General features: G+C 44.6%; 1 protein-coding gene across 3 annotated transcripts in view; it reads left to right on the forward strand.

Annotated features, from left to right (window-relative positions):
• LOC104643986 (ARF like GTPase 15) overlaps positions 1 to 23,669 on the forward strand; it is a 300,330-nt gene that overhangs the window by 121,695 nt on the left and 154,966 nt on the right. For all 3 annotated transcript variants that reach the window (XM_075739125.1, XM_075739124.1, XM_075739126.1), the window contains one exon: positions 11,174 to 11,233. In XM_075739125.1, coding sequence (XP_075595240.1) covers positions 11,174 to 11,233 — 60 coding nt within the window. The remainder of the gene's footprint in view (positions 1 to 11,173; positions 11,234 to 23,669) is intronic.

Raw genomic sequence — 23,669 nt, forward strand, 5'->3', positions numbered from 1 at the left:
ACTGGTCAAAGGAATATTCCCTACCATATAACATCATGCTCTGGAAACAGACTGGGCGTCGAATTGTTTTATTTTCCTTTCGCATGTGGTGAGCAATTGCATTTGTGCATAAGTTGTAATATTATTATTATTACTATTGTTGTTGTTATTGTTATTATTATTATCTTCCTTTGTTATCCTATTAAACTGTCTTTATCTCAACCCATGATTTTGTTTTTCCATTCTCCTCCCCATCCCCTTGCGGGGATGAGTGAGCGAGCAGCTGCATGGTGCTTAACTGCCAGCTGGGGCTAAATCACGACAGTCCTTTCTGGTGCCCAATGTGGGGCACGAAGGGTTGAGATAACAGATCCAAGCAGAGCATGTTAAAACAAATTTGTTATAAGTATTCGTTATATTAGTTTAATTGTCACTGGTCCACTGGTCACAATGTTGCATTATTTGTTCAGAGAGTTATTCTCAGAGTTGTGTCATGTAACACCTTGCTTGCCATATATACTGGTTATCAGTGTTTATGTGTAGTTTGTCACCTCTGGGCATTGGATTCAGGTTATCGCTCTGCTGTTCAGCGTACTACTGGCTTATGGTATGATAAAATCATTGACAGTCAGACCAATTTTGTATTTGTCCTCGGTGGCTGAATCTGTATTCGGCCCCAGCGGAGCGACAGTGACAGCTTCATCTCTGTAATTCAGGAGCCGTCTGTCAGAAGCAATTAATAATTATACTCTTTACTTTTTCTCCTCAGAGAGCCAATTTGTGGGGGAGACACCTTCCTTCACCTTCCCCCACCTTCCCCTTCTTCTACAGGCTAATTACAATAGCTCTTGAGAAGGTTAAATATCCTTGGGACATTCAGACCAGCAAGTTTCTATTGCTAGGTCTCCTGAATGTGGTTCAGGTCTTGTGTAGGGTTAAAAAACTATTTAAGAATACCACTCAGAGATCAACCCCCGTGACAGGCACCACGGCTACTCCAAACCCTGCGACAGGCACCGCAGCTACTCCAACGACCGCGACAAGCACTGCAGCTGAACCAGAGAACAAACTCATATCGATATCAATTCCCCCTATACATAAGAAGAAATGGACACGAGAGTCAACTCGTTTAGTAAAGGACGATGAAACAGGGCCATCACAAGACCAGGAGGAAGAGACAGAACCAGAGATAACTGCCTGATCCCTGTCCCTGAGTGAGCTGCAAGATATGTAAAAAGACTTCCATCATCAATTAGGTGAGCAACTTGTCACCTGGCTGGGACCAGTAGCCTGGAATTAGAGGGTAGGGAAGCCAAGCAGCTGGGATCCCTGTCTAGGGAAGGGGGCATTGACAAGGCAATTGGGAGGAAGGCACAGGCCCTCAGCCTCTGGAGGCGACTCCTGTCAAGCGTGAGGGAAAGGTATCCCTTCAGTGAAGATGTTGTATGTCATCCATGCAAGTGGACCACCATGGAGAGAGGTATCCAGTACCTGAGGGAATTAGCCATGTGGGAGATGGTTTATTATGACCCGGACAATGCGCAGTTACTCACAGATCCAGGTGAAGTCCAATGTACCCGACTCATGTGGTGGACGTTTGTACAGAGCACACCACCAGCGTATGCCCAATCATTGGCAGGACTGGCCTGGAAAGACAAAGAGGCACCAACAGTGAATGAAGTGGCTGGCCAAATCCAGCAATATGAAGAAAATCTCTCTTCCTCCCTACGGGCCTGTGTCTCAGCTGTGGAAAGACTGTCTGAAAAATCCAAAAACTTTTTCGAGAAACTGTCTCAGGAGTTCTGGCAACTCAAAGAGGATACTTCCAATTCTCTGCTTGTACAGACCAGTATCTCAGCTGTTAGGAGTAAGTGTTCCTCCCCTCAAGAGAGAGGATATAGAGGGTACATGCAACGAGGCACCCTATGGTTTTACCTGCATGACCATGGAGAGGACATGAGGAAGTGGGATGTAAAACCTGCCTTGACCCTAGAGCCACAAGTACATGAGTTGCAAGGAAAACCAATTTCAAATGGGAGTTCTTCCAGAAAAATTGCTGCTCCAGTCTCCAGTGAGCAGTTCCCCAGACAGAGTAGGAGGACTGATTTTACCTCTGATCTTATGGAAGGAGCTTCTGATTCATATTTACAAGAAGTGAATAACAAGGATCAGATTCGAACCCACATGCACCACACAAACTCATTTGTCGGTAACAAATGCTATGACCAGAAGTAGAGGGCCCTGCCTCCAGCCAGGTAGAGGAAAGGGACAACTGGGTTTATTGGACTGTGTGGATTCGAAGGCCTGGCATATCAGACCCCCAGGCTTATAAGACTGTATTGGACACTGGAGCACAGTGTACCCTAATGTCATCAAACTATAAAGGGGCAGAACTCATTTGTACTATTTCTGGAGTGATAGGGGGATCCCAACAGTTGACTCTGTTGGAGGCTGAAGTAAGTCTAACTGGGAATGAGTGGCAAAAGCATCCCACTGTGCCTGGCCCAGAGGCCCTGTGCATTCTTGGCATAGATTACCTCTGGAAAGGGTATTTCAAGGACCCAAAAGGGTACTGGTGGGCTTCTGGTATAGCTGCCTTGGAAGCGAAGGAAATTGAACCATTGTTTACTTGGCCCGGTCTCTCGGAGAACCCTTCTATTGTGGGATTCTCACGGTTGAAGAACAACGGGTGCCAATTGCTACCACAACTGTGCACCTGCAGCAATACCGCACCAACAGAGACTTCCTGATTCTCATACATAAGCTGATTTGTCAACTGGAGATCCAAGGAGTGATCAGCAGAACCCACTCGCCCTTTAACAGTCCCATATGGCCAGTGCGGAAGTCCAATGGAGAGTGGAGGCTGACAGTAGACTATCGTGGCCTGAATGAAGTCACACCGCCGATGAGTGCTGCTGTGCCAGGCATGCTGGAACTTCAATATGAACTGGAGTCAAAGGCAGCCAAGTGCTATGCCACAACTGATATAGCTAATGCATTTTTCTCGATCCCTTTGGCAGCAGAGTGCAGGCCACAGTTTGCCTTCACTTGGAGGGGCGTCCAGTACACCTGGAATCGACTGCCCCAGGGGTGGAAACACAGCCCCACCATTTGCCATGGCCTGATCCAGAGTGCACTGGAAAAGGGTGAAGCCCCAGAGCACCTGCAATACATTGATGACATCATTGTATGGGGCACCTCAGCAGAGGAAGTTTCTGAGAAAGGGAAGGAAATAGTCCAAATCCTTCTTGTGGTGGGTTGACCCTGGCTGAGGGCCAGGTGCCCACCAGAGCCGCTCTATCACTCCCCTCTTTCATTAGACAGGGGAGAAAAGGTACAATGAAAAAAAAACTTACGGGTCGAGATAAGGACAGGGAGAGATCATTCTCTAATTATCATCACGAGCAAAACAGACCGAACTTAGAGAGGGAATTCATCTTATTTATTACTAAGCAAAACAGAGTAGAGGAATGAGAAATAAAACCAAATCTTAAAAACACCTCCCCCCACCCCTCCCATCTTCCCGGGCTCAACTTCACTCCCGGCTTCAACCTCCGCCCCCCCCAGCGGCACAGGGGGACGGGGAGTGGGGGTTACGGTCAGTTCATCATGCGGTGTTTCTGCCGCTTCTTCATCCTCAGGGGGAGGACTCATCGTTCCCCCGCTCCAGCGTGGGGTCCCTCTCACGGGAGACAGTCCTTCACGGCCTTCTCCAACGTGAGTCTCCTCCACGGGGTGCAGACCTTCAGGAACAGACTGCTCCAGCGTGGGTCCCCCACGGGGTCACAAGTCCTGTCAGCAAACCTGCTCTGGCGTGGGCTCCTCTCTCCACGGATCCACAGGTCCTGCCAGGAGCTTGCTCCAGCGCGGGCTTCCCACGGGGTCACAGCCTCCTTCAGGTGTCTCCACCTGCTCCGGCGTGGGGTCCTCCACGGGCTGCAGGTGGAATCGCTACACCCCCTCATCCTCCCTCCATGGGCTGCAGGGGGACAGCCTGCTTCACCATGGTCTTCACCACGGGCTGCAGGGGAATCTTGCTCCGGCGCCTGGAGCACCTCCTCCCCCTCCTTCTTCACTGACCTTGGTGTCTGCAGATGTTCTTACATCTTCTCACTCCTCTCTCTGGGTGCAAAAGCGCTCTCTAACTGTTTTTTTTCTCTTTCTTAAATATGTTATCACAGAGGCGCTGATTGGCTTGGCCTTGGCCAGCGGCGGGTCCGTCTTGGAGCCGGCTGGCATTGGCTCTGTCAGACACAGGGGAAGCTTCTAGCAGCTTCTCACAGAAGCCACCCCTGTAGCCCCCCCCCGCTACCAAAACCTTGCCATGCAAAACCAACACATTCCACCCCTCGCCTCTGTGAATCACATATTTAAGAATTATCATTAAAATATACATTCAACACAAAACTTCACAAACACTAATCACATCAACAAAGAAAAAGAAAAAGAATTCCCCACACCAAAATCAAAACAACACTATCACAACACCAGAGTGGACAATCTACACACAAAATCTATCTCTAGTCCCTTCACCACTATATCACTCTCAAGTTACGTTCAGTCAATGTTTTGCCCGTTACCTCTTCCAATTACTATCCTTATCTCGATTTTCTCGTGCCCCACGTTGGGCGCCAAAAAAGACTGTGGTGGGTTGACCCTGGCTGAGGGCCAGGTGCCCACCAGAGCCGCTCTATCACTCCCCTCTTTCATTAGACAGGGGAGAAAAGGTACAATGAAAAAAAAACTTACGGGTCGAGATAAGGACAGGGAGAGATCATTCTCTAATTATCATCACGACCAAAACAGACCGAACTTAGAGAGGGAATTCATCTTATTTATTACTAAGCAAAACAGAGTAGAGGAATGAGAAATAAAACCAAATCTTAAAAACACCTCCCCCCACCCCTCCCATCTTCCCGGGCTCAACTTCACTCCCGGCTTCAACCTCCGCCCCCCTCAGCGGCACAGGGGGACGGGGAGTGGGGGTTACGGTCAGTTCATCACGCGGTGTTTCTGCCGCTTCTTCATCCTCAGGGGGAGGACTCATTGTTCCCCCGCTCCAGCGTGGGGTCCCTCTCACGGGAGACAGTCCTTCACGGCCTTCTCCAACGTGAGTCTCCTCCACGGGGTGCAGACCTTCAGGAACAGACTGCTCCAGCGTGGGTCCCCCACGGGGTCACAAGTCCTGTCAGCAAACCTGCTCTGGCGTGGGCTCCTCTCTCCACGGATCCACAGGTCCTGCCAGGAGCTTGCTCCAGCGCGGGCTTCCCACGGGGCCACAGCCTCCTTCAGGTGTCTCCACCTGCTCCGGCGTGGGGTCCTCCACGGGCTGCAGGTGGAATTGCTACACCCCCTCATCCTCCCTCCATGGGCTGCAGGGGGACAGCCTGCTTCACCATGGTCTTCACCACGGGCTGCAGGGGAATCTTGCTCCGGCGCCTGGAGCACCTCCTCCCCCTCCTTCTTCACTGACCTTGGTGTCTGCAGATGTTCTTACATCTTCTCACTCCTCTCTCTGGGTGCAAAAGCGCTCTCTAACTGTTTTTTTTCTCTTTCTTAAATATGTTATCACAGAGGCGCTGATTGGCTTGGCCTTGGCCAGCGGCGGGTCCGTCTTGGAGCCGGCTGACATTGGCTCTGTCAGACACAGGGGAAGCTTCTAGCAGCTTCTCACAGAAGCCACCCCTGTAGCCCCCCCCGCTACCAAAACCTTGCCATGCAAAACCAACACACTTCTGAAAGCAAGGGACCTGCGCAGGAGATCCAGGTTTTAGGAATAAGATGGCAAGATGGGTGTTGTCAGATCCTAATGGATGTGATCAAAAAAATATCAGCCATGTCTCCACCAACCAACAAAAAGGAAACACAAGCGTTCTTAGGCATTGTGGGTTTTTAGAGGATCCCAAAGTGCAGTCTGCTCATAAACCCTCTCGATCAGGTGACCCTGAAGAAGAATAATTTGCCCCGAGCAATGACAAACTTTGGAAGAAATTAATAAATATTTCATGCAGTAGCCCTTGGGCCAGTCCAAGCAGGACCACATGTAAAAAATGTGCTCTGAACAGCAGACAGGGAGAAAGGCCCTGCCTGGAGTCTCTGGCAGAAAGCACCAGAGGAGACTCAAGGTCGACCCCTGGGGTTTTGGAGTCGGGGATACAGAGGATCTGAGCCCCGCTACACTCCAACGGAAAAGGAGATATTGGCAGCATATGAAGGGGTTCGAGCTGCTTCAGAGGTGATTGGTATTGAAGCACAGCTCCTCCTGGCACCCCAACTGCTGGTGCTGGGCTGGATGTTCAAAGGGAGGGTCCCCTCTACACACCATGCAACTGATGCTACGTGGAGTAAGTGGGTTGCGCTGATCACACAACGGGCTCGAATAGGAAGCCCAGGAATTCTGGAAGTGATCACAGACTGGCCAGAAGGGAAAGATTTTGGAATATCACCAGAGGAGGAGGTGACGCGTGCTGAAGAAGCCCCACCATATAATAAACTAACAGAAGATGAGAAACCATACGCCCTCTTCACTGATGGGTCCTGTCGCATTGTGGGAAAGCATCGGAGGTGGAAGGCCGCTGTATGGAGTCCTACACGGTGAGTTGCAGAAGCTGCTGAAGGAGAAGGTGAATCGAGCCAGTTTGCAGAGGTGAAAGCCATCCAGCTGGCTTTAGATATTGCTGAAAGAGAAAAGTGGCCGATGCTCTACCCCTATAGTGCCTCATGGATGGTGACAAATGCCCTGTGGGGATGGTTACAACAATGGAAGCAGAGCAAGTGGCAGCGCAGAGGCAAACCCATCTGTGGCAAGATATTGCTGCCCGGCTAGAGAAGCTAGTTGTAAAGGTACATCATGTAGATGCCCACGTACCCAAGAGTCAGGCCACTGAGGAACGTGAAAAAACTAGCAGGTGGATCAGGCTGCCAAGATTGAAGTGGCTCAGGTAGATCTGGACTGGCAGCGTAAGGGTGAATTATTTATAGTTCAGTGGGCCCATGACACCTCAGGTCATCAAGAAAGGGATGTAACTTATAGATGGGCCGGCGATTGAGGGGTGGACTTGACCATGGATTCCATCTCACAGATCATCCATGAATGTGAAACATGTGCTGTTATTAAACAAGCCGACCGGGTAAAGCCTCTGTGGTATGGAGGCCGATGGTTGAAATATAAATATGGGGAGGCCTGTCAGATTGATCATATCACACTCCCACAAACCTGCTAGGGCAAGCACTATGTACTTACCATGGTGGAAGCAACCACCGGATGGCTGTAAAAACATAACCCGTGTCTCATGCCACTGCCCGGAACACTATTCTGGGTCTTGAAAAGCAAGTCCTGTGGCGACATGGCACCCCAGAGAGAATTGAGTCAGGCAATGGGACTCATTTTCGGAACAACCTCATAGACGCCTGGGCCAAAGAGCATGGCATTGAGTGGGTGTATCACATCCCCTACCATGCACCAGCCTCTGGGAAAATCGAATGATACAATGGGCTGTTAAAGACTACAGTGAGAACAATGAATGGCAGGACCCTCAAGCATTGGGATATGCATTTAGCAAAGGCCACCTTGTTAGTCAACACTAGGGTATCTGCCAATCGAGCTGGCCCTGCCCAATCAAAACTTCCATGTACTGTAGAAGGAGATAAAGTTCCCATAGTGCATTTAAAGAATGTTAGGGAAGATAGTCTTTGTTAGCCTTGCTTCATGCAAAGGCAAACCCATCCATTTGATTGCTTTTACTCAAGGACCTGGATGCACTTGGTGGGTAATGCAGAAGGATGGGGAAGTCTGATTTGTACCTCAAGGGGATTTGATTTTGGGTGAGAATAGCCAGTGATTTAAATTGTATGATGTTGATTGCTACATAATATTGCATGTCATCACTACTATGATTACTATATGCCATAACAATGGTATGACAGTAAGAATCACCCAGAGTCATCAAGAATGAACTTTGATGAAAATAAGCAAGGTGCAGAGGTGATGAAATCAGAACTGGATGCAGCAGCAAGGGCCCAGGAACTTCCTCAAGATTGACATCTTCAACCTGCAGACCATGAGCTTGACCATGCCAGATACATCAGCTACCAGCTCCCGATGCAGCATGCAATAGTCCAACATCACACACCATCTCCCCTTCCCTGAGAGACTGTTATGACAGATGGAGCCCAAAAGTTATGGACCAAATGAACTCAACAGACATTTTAGAGGGATGGCCCATAGACTAAGGGAATGACTTCTGTGTGTACATATCAAAAGACAGGAAAATGATGGTGATTAATTGGAATGTATTGGGAAGTATAGGACCTGGGCATGACATAGATGGTATGGAATAAGGGGTGGATACTGTCCTGGTTTCAACTGAGATAGAGTTAATTTTCTTTCTAGTACCTGGTATAGTGCTGTGTTTTGGATTTAGTATGAGAATAGTGTTGATAACAGACTGATGTTCTTAGTTGTTGCTAGGTAGTTGTTGTGTCTACACTAAGTCAAGGACTTTTCAGCTTCTCATGCCCTACCAGGTGCACAAGAAGCTGGGAGAGCATAGCCAGGACAGCTGACCCAGACTGTCCAAAGGGATATTCCCTAGGATGTTCCTAACGTCATGCTCTATATATAACTGGGGAGGCTAGCCGGGAGGCAGATTCGCTGCTCAGAAACAGGCTGGGCATTGGATTGTTTTATTTTCCTTTCGCATGTGGTGAACAATTGCATTTGTGCGTCACTTGTATGATTACTATTGTTTTTCTTATTATTGTTTGTTCTTATTTTTATTATTATTCTCTTCCTTTGTTATCCTATTAAACTGTCCTTATGTCAACCCATGAGTTCGTTTTTCCATTCTCCTCCCCATCCCTTTGATGGGGAGGAGTGAGTGAGTGGCTGCGTTGTGCTTAACTGCTGGCTGAGACTAAACCACAACGATATTGTAGCCCACAAACATGAGCTTGAATTTTATGACTGTCCCTTAACAACCCTAACTGGTTTTCAGTGTATCCTTGTTTAAATACATGAACATAAGGTTATTTAATACAACTGTAAGTAAACAAAGTAAAACAGGTACAAGAAAACACTGAGGTTTTTTTCTGCGATGAATAATTATGCCACTGCCTTCATAGTGGTGTTTTTAGGAATGTTAAAGAGATTTGACACTGCATTGTGTGTCAATGCATAACTCAAAAGGTTAAATGGAAATTGTTGAGTAATTCAGTCTTCCCCCCCCCCCTTTATCTTTAGATTTCACCTGTAAGTTGTGCAAGTTCACCTGGATTCTGAAAGCAATAGTAACAGCAATGTAATATAGCAGTATAGCTCTATCAAAGGAAATAATGAAAATATTTTTTATTTTAAAATTAAATTTCTTATATGTTTCTAGATTGTTGCAACAAAATACCATCATTTAGTTAGGCAACTTGGGGAATGAAAATGGATTCTAGGCAGCATCCAAATCAAAATGATGCATATCTAGGCTATTCAGTTTATAATAAATCTACACATAAGTATCATATCTGTGCTACTGAGAAAATACGGTTGAGAATCCAAGAATACAATGTGACAATTTCTCAGTTTCCAATTTATAACCTGTATTTTTGCTTTTCTCATTAATGCCATTCTGATGCATTCCAGTTTTTGCTTCTTTCTAGGAAGAGAAAGGGCAGATTATATTTATATCATATTTATATATTTCCTATATAAAGTATTATATACTTCCATGTATGCATGCACTAAACATGCAGAATCTAATATGTAGTATATTTGAGGTATTGCTGGAAGTCTTTCATATTCCCTTTCTCTTTACTGTCTGAATTTCCAATTAAGGGAAAACATCAAACCTTAATAAAGTTTTTTAGTTTTAAGCATATAATAGGATAATAGAGGATTCATAAATGCCTATAGTGTGCTTGTAACCATTTTAATACATATCACTCAGGTCTGTAAAAGGATCTTTCTGTTAATAACATTTATAGACAGGATTAATACTCTAGGTGTAACCAAAAACCTATGAAGTTTAAATGTAAGAAAATGGTCATTTGAATTGCATGTTGTCTTCCATGTCTCCTAAAAATTGCAGAAGGATCACATCATATTGCTGGCAATCTGAAATCTAAACTTTAGTTCCAGATGCATTTAGTTCCAGATGCAGTGCAAGGTCCTGCACATGGGTTGGCGCAATCCCAAGCACAACTATAGGCTGGGCAGGGAATGGATTGAAAGCAGCCCTGAGGAGAAGGACTTGGGGGTATTGATTGATGAGAATCTCAACATGAGCCGGCAGTGTGCGCTTGCAGCCCAGAAAGCCAACCATGTCCTGGGCTGCATCCAAAGAGGCGTGACCAGCAGGTCGAGGGAGGTGATCCTGCCCCTCTACTCCGCTTTTGTGAGACCCCCACCTGGAGTACTGCATCCAGCTCTGGGGGCCCCAGTACAGGAGAGACATGGAGCTGTTGGAGCGAGTCCAGAGGAGGGCCACGAAGCTGATCAGAGGGCTGGAACACCTCTCCTATGAGGACAGGCTGAGAGAGTAGGGGTTGATCAGCCTGGAGAAAAGAAGGCTCCAGGGAGACCTAATTGTGTCCTTCCAGTACCTGAAGAGGGCCTCCAGGAAAGATGGGGAGGGACTGTTTATCAGGGAGTGTAGTGACAGGACAAGGGGTAGTGGGTTTAAGTTGAAGGAGGGTCCATTTAGATTAGATGTTAGGAAGAAATTCTTTACTGTGAGAGTGGTGAGGCACTGGAACAGGTTGCCCAGAGAGGTTGTGGAGGCCCCCTCCCTGGAAGTGTTTAAGGCCAGGCTGGATGAGGCTTTGGGCAATGTGGTCTAGTGGAGGGTGTCCCTGCCTGTAGCAGGGGAGGTTGGAACTCGATGATCTTTGAGGTCCATTCCAACCCAAACCATTCTATGATTCTATGAACTCCTTACCAAATGGTAGATGGCCTGGATGGAAGTTTTGTGCTGAATTTAATGTATGCCATCTATTTAATAGTATCTTTGCAAATTTCATTGCTCATGCTGCTTTTTTTTTTTTCCCCATCCTATAACTGATATTTTTAAACATCATATTGAAACAGAATTTCCCATGAAAATTCTGGTTCTTGATGAAAAAAGTAGTCTTTTCTGAATGTATGCAATTGATTTCAAATGACCACTTTAACAAATAACTTACTAATACTCTTTATTTCTCTTTTTAGGTTTTAGCATAAAAGCGGTGCCATTCCAGAATGCCATCTTGAACATAAAAGAACTTGGAGGTATAGCATTTATTCATTTGATTATAAAAACATACAGTGTCTAAATCTCATCATACAGAACTGTTAGTTGTTTAAAATTTAAAAATGATACATATAAAAATTCCAGTGTGGCTGGAATTTAAAACCTGTGTTTCACCACAGCAGATAAAGTTGAGAAAAATTGCAAAAATGCTGACTGGAAAGAACAAAAACTAAAAAGCAGGAGGAGCAGAAGGCTAAGTATCTGGTGTATCTCCTTAATGTAATTTTTCAGATTGAAGAGGTTAAGTCATACAGAAATACAAACTGGTATATAATTTTAATATGGCTCACGTGGCAGCTCAGAGAACTGTGTTCCTTGTGTTTATTGTACATATAAGCTTTTACTTACAAGCACTAGCTCAGGTAAGCTACAAATAGCTTTCAAATCAAACATAGACCTGCTTGAATTACCTGAAAAGGAGCTTTTGCTTTATTTACTGATCAAGCTGAACTGCCTGTTCTCTAAGTTTCTATTTTATATACCAAGAATCCCTTCCTGCTCCCTGAGAAACTTAAAAAAAACCCCACACATTTTCTTCCAAAAATTTAGTCTATAAAATAATGCATGTAATTTAAGTTACTGTGAAGATGTGCCCTGTCCTAGTCCACATTCTTTCAAAATGTACTCTTACCAGGATAACTTGAAATATCTCTCTACATTATGCAAATCTGTTGAGTAATGGTATATAAAGAAATATATCCCTCAGCAGGCTGAGGGTGGGCAAGATCTTGGGAGGGGACAAAGACAGGACAGCTGACCCAAAGTGACCAAAGGGATATTCCATACCATATGATGTCTACTCAGCAATAAGAAGCCGAGAGATAGGGGGAGGAACTGGGGCATTCGTTTTTTTCAACATTTGTCTTCGGGAGCAACCGCTATGTGTACTGAAGCCCTGCTTCCCAGGAAGTGGCCCGACATCGCCTGCTGATGGGAAATAGAGAATAATATTTTGCTTTTGCTTTTGCTTTTGCTTTTACTGTATTAAACTGCCTTTAACTTGACCCACGAGTTTGGGGTTGGGTTTTTTCCATCTTATTTTTCTCCCCTCCCTGTCCTGCGGAGGAGGGGAGTGATAGAGTGGCTTGGTGGACATCTGGCATCTAGCCAAGGTTAAATCACCACAATTGGTTAAACAAAGCATGTGTATTTTGCCTTAATTTGGAAGTAAAGAGCAAAAGAAGAGAGAGTAGGAGAGGGAGTCACACTGTCCTGCAATCCAAATTAAATGGAAAATATGAACCCTTGCAGAAGATGGCAACAGATGTCAGGTAGTATCTGCCTTGTGAAAAAAATGAAGGAGGAGGGAGAAAATGAACTTGAGCTATTAATTAAATTTAATATTTGAATAGTTATGGGAAAACCATCCTCTTCCTTTGTTCTGTGGAGGAGGGGAGTACTGAACACTCTTCTAGCAACATAGGCTGGCAGAGCAGCTAAAATGTCATCTAGTTATTCATCAGAAAATTGATCCCACAAGTAAATTCCAGCCTAAGTCATCCTCACAGGAACGTAGTAACACAAAGCAATAAAAATCTCCATACTGTATTTGACTAAAAGACAGTTGACACCGCTACAAAATCTGGTTGTGGAGTGCATGCAGTGCCATCTGTGACATAGCTGTATCTAACAGTTTACAGAATATCTTAGCAGATGAAATTTTTAGATGACCCTGATGATCTGTCCAAACTGTGAGTTGCAGAGAGACATTCAGCTTCCAAAAACATTAAAGCTAGATCTGTTTGCTGTCAATAATACTTAGCCTGCTGTTCAAATGGTGCCTAAGCCCAGGCTCTGTCACATAATTTCCTCATTTTGTAGATAAGAGAGATCATTTACACCTGCTTAGGGATCTTAACTTGAGTCCTGAGGAAGCTCAGATAAGGATTCAGCGGTAGCCATCTTTTCACTGTTCTTTGAAAACATTCTTTTTCTACAATTAGCTTTTTACAGTGTGAATAGACAACCCATTGCCTACCTTATTCAAAACGAGTAGGAGCCATGTAAGAAACATCTATGAAAGCTATGTACAATAGGATAAGCAAAACATACAATTTCCTAGTTACATTTTTTGTGGGGTGGAGGGCTGCTTTTTGGTTGATAGGTTGTTTTGTGGAGAGAAAAGTAGAAACTTTGGTTTGCTAAAAATTCTCTGTCTCCTGTTGCACTTACAATTCCATTCTCTTCAGGATGAATCAAAGGGTAGAGTATAGCAGCCTAGTTTAGTATCAGAAAATATACCTATGTTTTATGAACACTCCCACCCTTCCCCCTCCAAAAAAAAGTTTTTATTTTTTTATTCTAGTCAGAAATGTTTTTGATCTTTTCAAAGGCTAAAGCAGATTCAAACTTTGTGAGCCAGTCAGCAGAAGGGCTAGACAGACAGAACACAGCTATGGTATGTCTACTAGTCTTAAGTGCCATAGACATAGATGCATAAAGAGCGTTTTGAGCTTTGTTTGAGTTTACCTGCACTGTTACTAAAGGTGTGACTGCAGCTCAGAGGAGCATACATCTGAGCCTTGCTGGGTACTGATAGCAGTTAGCTTGGGGAGTTGTGTCGCTGCTTCTGAGATCCCAGCTGTTATCAAGTCCTTCAGCATAGGTGGAGAGAGGGCAGAGATGGGGTAATAGGTAGAAAGGAAATTGGTAGGTGATTTACTTGTTGCCAACCATTTGCTTTGCTTGCCCTAGAGGACTTACTGTGTGTTTGTGCCTTTAAAAATTAAAAAAAAAAAAAAAAGCGGAGGTGATTTTGAGAATGGCTGTCATACATAAAGTCCAGTTTGGTGTGGTATACCACTTACTACAAACTATTAAAGCTTCAGACTTAAATAAATCTTAGAACATATTGCAGGGCACATATTTTCTTATATTCCTTTTAAAATAATAAGTAAGATTTTTAATGAACTTTTAATTAACTTCATGGTCCTGACTAGAACAGATTTTTGTTTTAAATTGCATGCTTTATTTTAAGAAGGTAGTGTAATACACATGCTGAAGTAGATCTAACTGACTTTTTGCAGGCAAGTGTAAATATGGTGTTTTTAAAACTTACAGAATCATAGAATAGAATCATAGAATGATTTGGGTTGGAAGGGACCTCAAAGATCATCTAGTTCCAACTCCCCCTGCTATGGGCAGGGACACCCTCCACTAGACCACGTTGCCCAAAGCCTCATCCAGCCTGGCCTTAAACACTTCCAGGGATAGGGCCTCCACAACCTCTCTGGGCAACCTGTTCCAGTGCCTCACCACTCTCACAGTAAAGAATTTCTTCCTAACATCTAATCTAAATTGACACTGTCACCGAAATCCGGGAATAAACCTCGTAACACCAATGTAGTGTTAAAAGGCAGGCATTCTTTATTGCAGCGCTGGATGCACGGGGGATAGCTCCACCCAACGTGCATGCCAGGTGATCACCAACATACAGGTTATATAGAATCAAAATATACATATTCATTATTTTCCTGAGAAAAGGCAGTCCTATGATAATCATTTCTAGGAATCCATTTCCATATTCTCCTCCCCATCACGCATGCTCAGTGATTTGAGTCGGTGGTCCTCAGGGGTCTCTGGTGGTCGTCAGTGGTCTTGCACCCGTGTCCGCTGGATGACCCCCTTCATGCAGGCATGCGCAGTACCCTTGTTGTAGGTGCACCTGCACCTGTCCATAGAGGTGCACCTGCACCTGTCCATAGCAACTTACTTTATAAGATTAATATTCCCGGGCCTATTGTCCGGTTGGGTAGGGACTGTACAAGGAACATAGCAGCATTGTATCTTGCCACGGTCACCTTGCCACTTGCCATGGTTAGTTAGCTTCATTACCTATTACCTTGGTTATAAACTAATTACCTCAACCTGATTCTATAGTTTCTGTTTCACAGCCCCTATCCTACGGTTACATTTCCCCCCTTTGGAAGTTTTGAAATAATAACTTTTCAATACTTCCACTCATATTTTCCTATTCTAGACGTATTACAGATGTTCTTAAACTTGTAACCATAGAATTTACACCCGAATGTGTCTGTTCATGTTTCTCTTTTGCAAGTTCTAACATAACTTATGGAGTTACTATTACCTGATTTTCTGGTGTTACCCACCATCCTTCCGCATTTTGGGATGCCTTTAAATGCTCTGCCAATTGTTCATCTAGTTTACTATATCTTGCTTTTAAATTTGGAATTTTTACCTGTTTCACTGGTACTAGTGCAAGGATACCTTGTTCAGCAGCCTCTTTTGCAGTTTTATCCACCAACCGATTACCTATATTGACAGCCGTCTGACCAAATTGATGAGCCTTTCAATGCATTACGGCCACTTCCTTTGGTTTCTGCACATCTTGTAGGAGTTGAAGAACTTCCTCCTTATGCCTTATCAGTGATCCTTGGGCTGATAACAGCCCTCTTTCTTTCCAGAGAGCTCCATGAGCGTGGATCACATCAAATGCATATTTGGAATCTGTCCATATGTTTACCCTTTTCCCTTCTGCCATCCGTAAAGCCTGCTTTAGCGCCACCAATTCTGTTTTCTGCGCTGATGTATTTGCAGGTAGTGTCCCTGACTCCAATATCTTGTCGATGGTGACAACAGCATACCCAGCCATTCGCTTTCCTTCTTGCACAAAACTGCTTCCATCCGCAAACAGCTCCAGATCAGGATCCTTCAAGGGTTCGTCCTTCAGGTCCGGTCTGCTGGAATAAACTTGTTCAATGGTTAGCAGGCAATCATGTTCCAATTTCTCGGTAGGATTTTCTGTTGACAGGAACATTGCTGGATTTACAATTGCTGTGGTTTTTAATTCCACATCATCTTGTTCCAATAGGACAACCTGGTATTTCAACATTCTGCTAGGGGATAACCAGTGACCCTCCTTTTGTTCTAAGACAGTTCTTACCATATGCAGTACATATACCACTATCTTTTGGCCCATAGTCAATTTTCAAGCTTCCTGAATCAGCAGCACCGTTGCTGCCACGGCAAACAAACATCCCGGCCGTCTTTTACTCACGGTGTCAAGTTGTTTGGAGAAGTACCCCACTGGTCGCTTCCAGGATCCCAGCTGTTGCGCCAGCACTCCAAGGGCCAGATGTTGCCTTTCGTGTACAAATAGCTCAAAAGGTTTAGTCAGATCAGGTAAACCCAATGCAGGGGCCATCATTAATGCCTTTTTGAGTTCTTTAAATGATTTATGGCATTCAGGTGTCCACGTCAAGTACTGGTCTTTAGATTCCTTCAGGGCTTCATATAGGGGTTTCACATACAATCCATAATTTAGAATCCAGAGTCGACACCACCCAATCATTCCCAAAAAGGTTCTCAGTTCCTTTGGGCTGTTAGGTTCGGGGATCTGACAAATGGCTTCTTTTCTTTCGTTTCCCAGTTGTCTCTGTCCTTGAGATATCTCAAATCCCAAATAAATCACTGCTTCTTTCCCTATCTGGGCCTTGTTTCTGGAAACTCTATATCCTCCTTGGCCCAGGAAATTCAATAAACTGACAGTAATTTCAAAACATGTTTCCTTACTTTCTGCTGCTATCAGGTTGTCATCCACATACTGTAATAATATACCTTCTCCTTGATTCTGTTTCTTCCACATTTCTAACTCTTTTGCCAACTGATTTCCAAATATTGTAGGGCTATTTTTAAATCCTTGTGGAAGTACAGTCCACGTTAGTTGTGTTTTTCGTCCTGTAGCAGGACTTTCCCATTCAAAGGCAAATATGCCTTGACTTTTCGTATCCAGAGGTATGCAAAAGAAGGCATCCTTTAAATCCAGTACAGTAAACCATTTATGTTCCTCCTTCAAAGATGTCAGTAAAGTGTATGGATTGGCCACTACTGGGTGTATATCTTGAACTATTTGATTTACGGCCCTTAGATCCTGAACCAATCGGTATTCCTTGCCTCCTGATTTCCTTACTGGCAATATAGGGGTATTGTATTCTGATTCACATTCTACTAACAGCCCATATTCTAAAAATTTTGTAATTAATTCCTCTAATCCCTTCTGAGCCTCCAACTTAATAGGATACTGGTTTTGTCTTACCGGCTTGGCTCCAGGTTTTAAAGTCACCTTTACCGGTTCTGCCAGTTTGGATCGTCCTGGAACTTGTCCATACCAGGGGGGTAACTGCATTGTCCACCGCTTCTGAAATCTGTTCCTCCTTGGAGGAATCCTGTAACATAAACACTCTCGCCTCTATGGCTTTGATTCTGGTATTAGCAATCTGATTTCTCCATCTTTAAAAATTATTTGTGCATCTAATTTGCTTAATAAATCTTGTCCTAATAAAGGCAACGGACATTTGGGCATGTACAAAAATTGATGTGTTACCTACTGTTTTCCCAGCTTAAATTTTAACAGTTTCAGGAAAGGCCAGTTCTCTTTTCGCCCCGTCGCACCACCAACCTCTGCTGATTTATAGCTGAGTTTTGCTTTACATGTTTATTATTCTAGTCAAGATTGCCAGAATTTTTCCATCCCTTTGCATTTGTCTGACTTCTTTTTCTTTTTCTCTCTGTTGTTATACACAGTCCAGGCTACTTCAAGCATTTTACCTAAGTCTCTGGACTCAGCTCCTTCCAATTTCTGGAGTTTTTTCTAGGGCTGATTGTCCCATAAATATAGAGGCCAATTGTATAGCTTCTTCTGTGGTGTTTTTTGTTTGCTTGAGGTTTTGTTTGTTTGGTTTTTGTTTTTTTTTTTTTCCTCTGGGTCCAAATTAGTATATTTTCTCGCAGTCACCTTCAGTCTTTCCATAAAGGCTGAAGGGGATTCGTTTAGTTCTTGTCTTACTTCATATAATTTAGACCAATTAATTGCTTTTGGCTTTGCATGTCTAACACCAAACAAAATCCACTTCTGATATCTAAACATCCCTCTGGGTCCCAGTTGATTAGGGTCCCACTCAGGATTTGTGGATGGAAAATTCTGATCCACTGTCCCTTGTATAATCCCATTAGCATGAGCTCCTTCCACTTGTTTTCTGGCCGTATTTAGTACCATTTTCTTTTCAGTGTCTTCCAACAAAGTATTCAATATTACTTTGAAATCCTCCCAATCAGGGTTCTGGGTTCTGATTATTGTTTCAACTACTTTGGCAACTCTTTCAAGATCATCTCGATAAGTGCCTGCAGTTTCTTTCCCTGGTCTTAAATCAGTTATTGAGAAGGGAACTTTTCCCATTACCGGACCCTCATTACCAACTGCCTGTCGAAGAGGGGCCTGGAGGGGAGTTAATCTGTCTCCTCCCCCTCTTCCCCTTGTCCTCCCAGCAATCGGGCTGAATCCTTCTGCCTCCCCTTCCACAGAAGGGGCGGAAGCATTATTAGCCCCCAGATTTTGATCCCCTTGATCATTTCCTAGCCTTCTGTGAGGTGCAACCAATAATTCAACATCATCATCTTCAAATTCACATTTAAACCACCGTTTACCAATATCACAAGCTGAGCAACCTTTTTTCAAATTTTTATCAGGTTCCTGCCCCTTTAATGCCATTACCACAGAACTAGGTGAAACCAATTCACATTGCCTTTGCCATTCCGGATGATTTCGCAGTGTGAAAAACAAATCTACGTATGCCATTTCATTCCATTTACCTTCCATTTTACAAAATAGCATCAATTGCAAAATTGTGTTATACTGCAATGTCCCATTTTCCGGCCACTTTTCCCCACTCTCTAAAGTATACAGTGGCCACCAGTGATTACAATATTCAATCAATTCTTTCTGAGTCAAAGGATCAATTTTTCCCAGATCTTTCCAATGTTCCAAAACACATCCCAGTGGTGTTTTTCGTGGGGTTGGTTTCTTACTCGGAAAAGTACCCATCTCCCAGGGACTTAGTGGTTGTGATTGTGCACTATCATCACAAGCACTTAGTCAGAGGGACCCCAACCCGTGTTAGAGCTCCCTCAGGGATTTCCCCTGCCACTGGAAATCCCAGGGATTTCTCCTGCTACCAGAAATCCCAATCTTGGAGGCTTCCCCTCCCCTCCGGGCCCTGCTCCACAGGCTTTCGCCTAGCAGAGACTTTTACCTGAGACGTCTCCCCAGCCGAACTCTGCGCAGCTTTCACCGCGCCTTACGAGCAGGCCTCCCGTGCTCCTAGTGTGGGCCTGTCCCAATGCGGGCCTGTCCCGGAGAGCCACGGGGCTCCTTGAATAAGGCCTTCAACTTGTGCTCTTGGTGCGGGCCTGTCCCGCCACGATGGTAAGAGCAAATATTCAAAAAAACAAATATTCAAATCAAATAAGAATGCCTTTACCTCTCCCAGGGGTCTTGCTCAAAGCTCTTCGGTCCGGGGATCGGAGGTTCTCCCCGAGAATTCCCCGGTGCCGGCTGGAGGTCCTGCGATCCCACGGATCCGTCGAGGTTCAAAAGCAGTGTCCCATCTGGGTCGCCAGAAACTGTCACCGAAACCCGGGAATAAACCTCGTAACACCAATGTAGTGTTAAAAGGCAGGCATTCTTTATTGCAGCGCTGGATGCACGGGGGATAGCTCCACCCAACGTGCATGCCAGGTGATCACCAACATACAGGTTATATAGAATCAAAATATACATATTCATTATTTTCCTGAGAAAAGGCAGTCCTATGATAATCATTTCTAGGAATCCATTTTCATATTCTCCTCCCCATCACGCATGCTCAGTGATTTGAGTCGGTGGTCCTCAAGGGTCTCTGGTGGTCGTCAGTGGTCTTGCACCCGTGTCCGCTGGATGACCCCCTTCATGCAGGCATGCGCAGTACCCTTGTTGTAGGTGCACCTGCACCTGTCCATAGAGGTGCACCTGCACCTGTCCATAGCAACTTACTTTATAAGATTAATATTCCCGGGCCTATTGTCCGGTTGGGTAGGGACTGTACAAGGAACATAGCAGCATTGTATCTTGCCACGGTCACCTTGCCACTTGCCATGGTTAGTTAGCTTCATTACCTATTACCTTGGTTATAAACTAATTACCTCAACCTGATTCTATAGTTTCTGTTTCACAGCCCCTATCCTACGGTTACAACCCTGCTTCAGCTTGAACCCATTACCCCTTGTCCTGTCACTACACTCCCTGATAAAAAGACCCTCTCCAGCTTTCCTGGAGGCCTCCTACAGGTACTGGAAGGACACAATTAGGTCTCCCTGGAGCCTTATCTTCTCCAGGCTGAACAATCCCAACTCTCTCAGCCTGTCCTCATAGGAGAGGTGCTCCAGCCCCCTGATCATCTTCATGGCCCTCCTCTGAACTCTCTCCAACAGCTCGATGTCTTAACTTCCAAGTGCTTGCCACCTAAATGTTGTTCTAACAGTTTTAAATATCTAAATAGGTGGAGATTCAAAGTTGGAGACAGCACCTAAGTTACCTAACAGGGAAAATACTGAAGGCTTGACTTCCAGATTAATCTCACGGGGGAAGCCTGGAAGGCAGACAAGAGATGACAGAGATGGTTTCCATAAACTTCAGTTTGATAAGAAATGTTAGAATAAGCACAATAAATTACACGTATTTCTGGGTTTTGTATATATTGAAGATAAAGGGAGAATATTCCTCAGCATTTTTGGGGTTGTTTGTTTTACGCTGTTTGTTCAGAGTGTTGTTGAACTGCTGCAGTGAATACAGCTGATCTAGCAATCTCAAAATGTTCCTCCTTGAGGGAAAAAAACCTGCCAATTGCCTGCTGCCATGCTTTGTGTATGATTGCAGGAGTACAGTGCCTGAAAAGCTGGAAAAAGCAGTCTGTGATCTCTTGATCTTAAACCCCAGGAAGCAAAAGTGCTGGAACTTTTGAACCTTGAGGAAGGTTTTGACGTAGCATCTGTATTGCTGCTTAGCAATGAGCAGTAGCAAGATAAAATAGTCATCAAAGGATGACGGACATTACGCCCATGGGAAACTTCTGTATCTGTGTGTGGATGTGTCTGTCAGTGTGGACAAATTGTATGTACATACAAAGTGGATATCTTAGAAAGGATTTATAACTTTATTTGTAATAAAAAGGAGAAAAACGGGTTGAAAAATATCTCATGTAAAAAATCTATATGCTGTATTTCTTCAAGGGGATTACTGGGAGATCTAAACAGTAAGTATGCCTGAGATAGGTAAGAAACAGCCAGATCTCTTAAAAATGTGTTAAGATGTTTAAGATTTCAAGCATCTTCCTGATTATCTAAGAAAACATGGCAGTTTTCCTTCTGTGGAAGTTGTGGAAAGTGAAGTTATAAATCCTGCGTAGATTTCGATTGAGAGCAGCCCTGAGGAGAAGGACTTGGGGGTATTGATTGATGAGAAGCTCAACATGAGCCAGCAGTGTGAGCTTGCAGCCCAGAAAGCCAACCATGTCCTGGGCTGCATCAAAAGAGGCGTGACCAGCAGGTCGAGGGAGGTGATCCTGCCCCTCTACTCCGCTCTGGTGAGACCCCACCTGGAGTACTGCGTCCAGCTCTGGGGGCCCCATTACAAGAGAGACATGGAGCTGTTGGAGTGAGTCCAGAGGAGGGCCACGAAGTTGATCAGAGGGCTGGAGGGCCTCTCCTATGAGGACAGGCTGAGAGAGTTGGGATTGTTCAGCCTGGAGAAGATAAGACTCTGGGGAGATCTAATTGTGACCTTCCAGTACCTGAAGAGGGCCTCCAGGAAAGCTGGAGAGGGTCTTTTTATGAGGGAGTGTAGTGACAGGACAAGGGGTAATGGGTTCAAGCTGAAGGAGGGTCGATTTAGATTAGATGTTAGAAAGAAATTCTTTACTGTGAGAGTGGTGAGACAATGGAACAGGTTGCCCAGAGAGGTTGTGGAGGCCCCCTCCCTGGAAGTGTTTAAGGCCAGGCTGGATGAGGCTTTGGGCCACCTGGTCTAGTGGAGGGTTTCCCTGCCCATGGCAGGGGAGTTGGAACTCGATGATCTTTGAGGTCCCTTCCAACCCAAACCATTCTATGATTCTATTATTTAGAAACAGTTATTTCAAAAACTTTTTCATAAAGTTTTTCGAAGACAGGGTAGAATATATTTAAAAATTTTGCAAGAACATACAAGAGTTGTTGTTTGGGTTTTTTTTCCCTTCCCTTCCCTTCCTTCTTACTCCCCCACCAATCGTGCAGTCTTTCAAGCAAGAAGAGTTTTGTGATGAACTTGAAATATGCCTTGTCATCTATTAATCTTTTTGCTAAACTGTCCATTTTACATCAGTAGAGGAATTAACTATGTAATTTTTTATCAACCTTAAAAACAGGTAGGTGTCTTTATTTCAGGTGAGTGGATGTTATCATTGAAGTGTTAGAAAAACTGGTTGCAGCCTGCATACTTTCGTGGCCCCAGGTTAACTGTTTTTGGTGGGAAGGAAAAAAAAAGTTCCTCTCTGGACTGAGACTATAAATTATCTGGAGCTGTGATGTGTTTCTCCTGCTGTTTTGAGGTGACCAAGAACTTTCATGCACAGGCTAGATTATCTTAAAGCAAGGGCTGTGTGACATTTGTTGTGTTCTCGATGGAGACCTGCTGCAAGTTTGACAACTAACAAATTTGATGACTTTTTAAATTGCTTTCAGTGAATTTTTTTCTGTAATGCTATGTTCTGTTCTCCTGAAAGTACTCAAAAGGAGGGAATTGAAGGTAGCCTCAGACTACTGTGAATGAAGATGTAAACAGAAGTATTCATAGTTAAAGGGAAGATTTGCAGCTCTGCATTTTGCATGTTTACAGAAGCGCATCATTGTGCAACCTGTTTTGGATGTGTATTAAACATAACTCTCAAACTCTTCCCCCCAGCATCCAAGGGGCATTTCAGAGGGCACTTATGCACACTGATAAAAATAATAAACTGTGTTAATATGGGAACACTATACACTTGTGTTGTGGTTTTACCCCAGCTGGCAGCTGAGCATCACGCAGCCGCTCGTTCACTCCCCCCCGTCGGGATGGGGGAGAGAATTGGAAAAGTTAAAGTGAGAAAACTCGTGGGTTGAGATAAAGACAGTTTAAGAGGTAAAGCAAAAGCCGCGCACACAAGCAAAGCAAAGCAAGGAATTCATTCACCACTTCCCATGGGCAGGCAGGTGTTCAGCCATCTCCAGGAAAGCAGGGCTCTGTTACGCATAACGGTTACTTGGGAAGACAAACGCCATCACTCCGAATGCCGCCATCCCACCCTCCCCTCTTCCCCCAAGCTCCTTATAAACTGAGCATGATGTTATATGGTATGGAATATCCCTTTGGTCAGTTTGGGTCACCTGTCCTGTCTGTGTCTCCTCCCAACTTCTTGTGCACCCCCAGCCATCCCGTTGGCAGGGCAGTGAAAGAAGCAGAAAAGACCTTGGCCCCATGTAAACACTGCTCAACAATAGGTCCATAGAACAAAAACATCTCTATATTATCAGTGCTGTCTCCAGCACAAATCCAAAACGTATCCCCACACT

The sequence above is a fragment of the Balearica regulorum genome, chromosome W (assembly GCF_011004875.1).
Source record: "Balearica regulorum gibbericeps isolate bBalReg1 chromosome W, bBalReg1.pri, whole genome shotgun sequence".
Lineage (NCBI taxonomy): Eukaryota > Metazoa > Chordata > Aves > Gruiformes > Gruidae > Balearica > Balearica regulorum.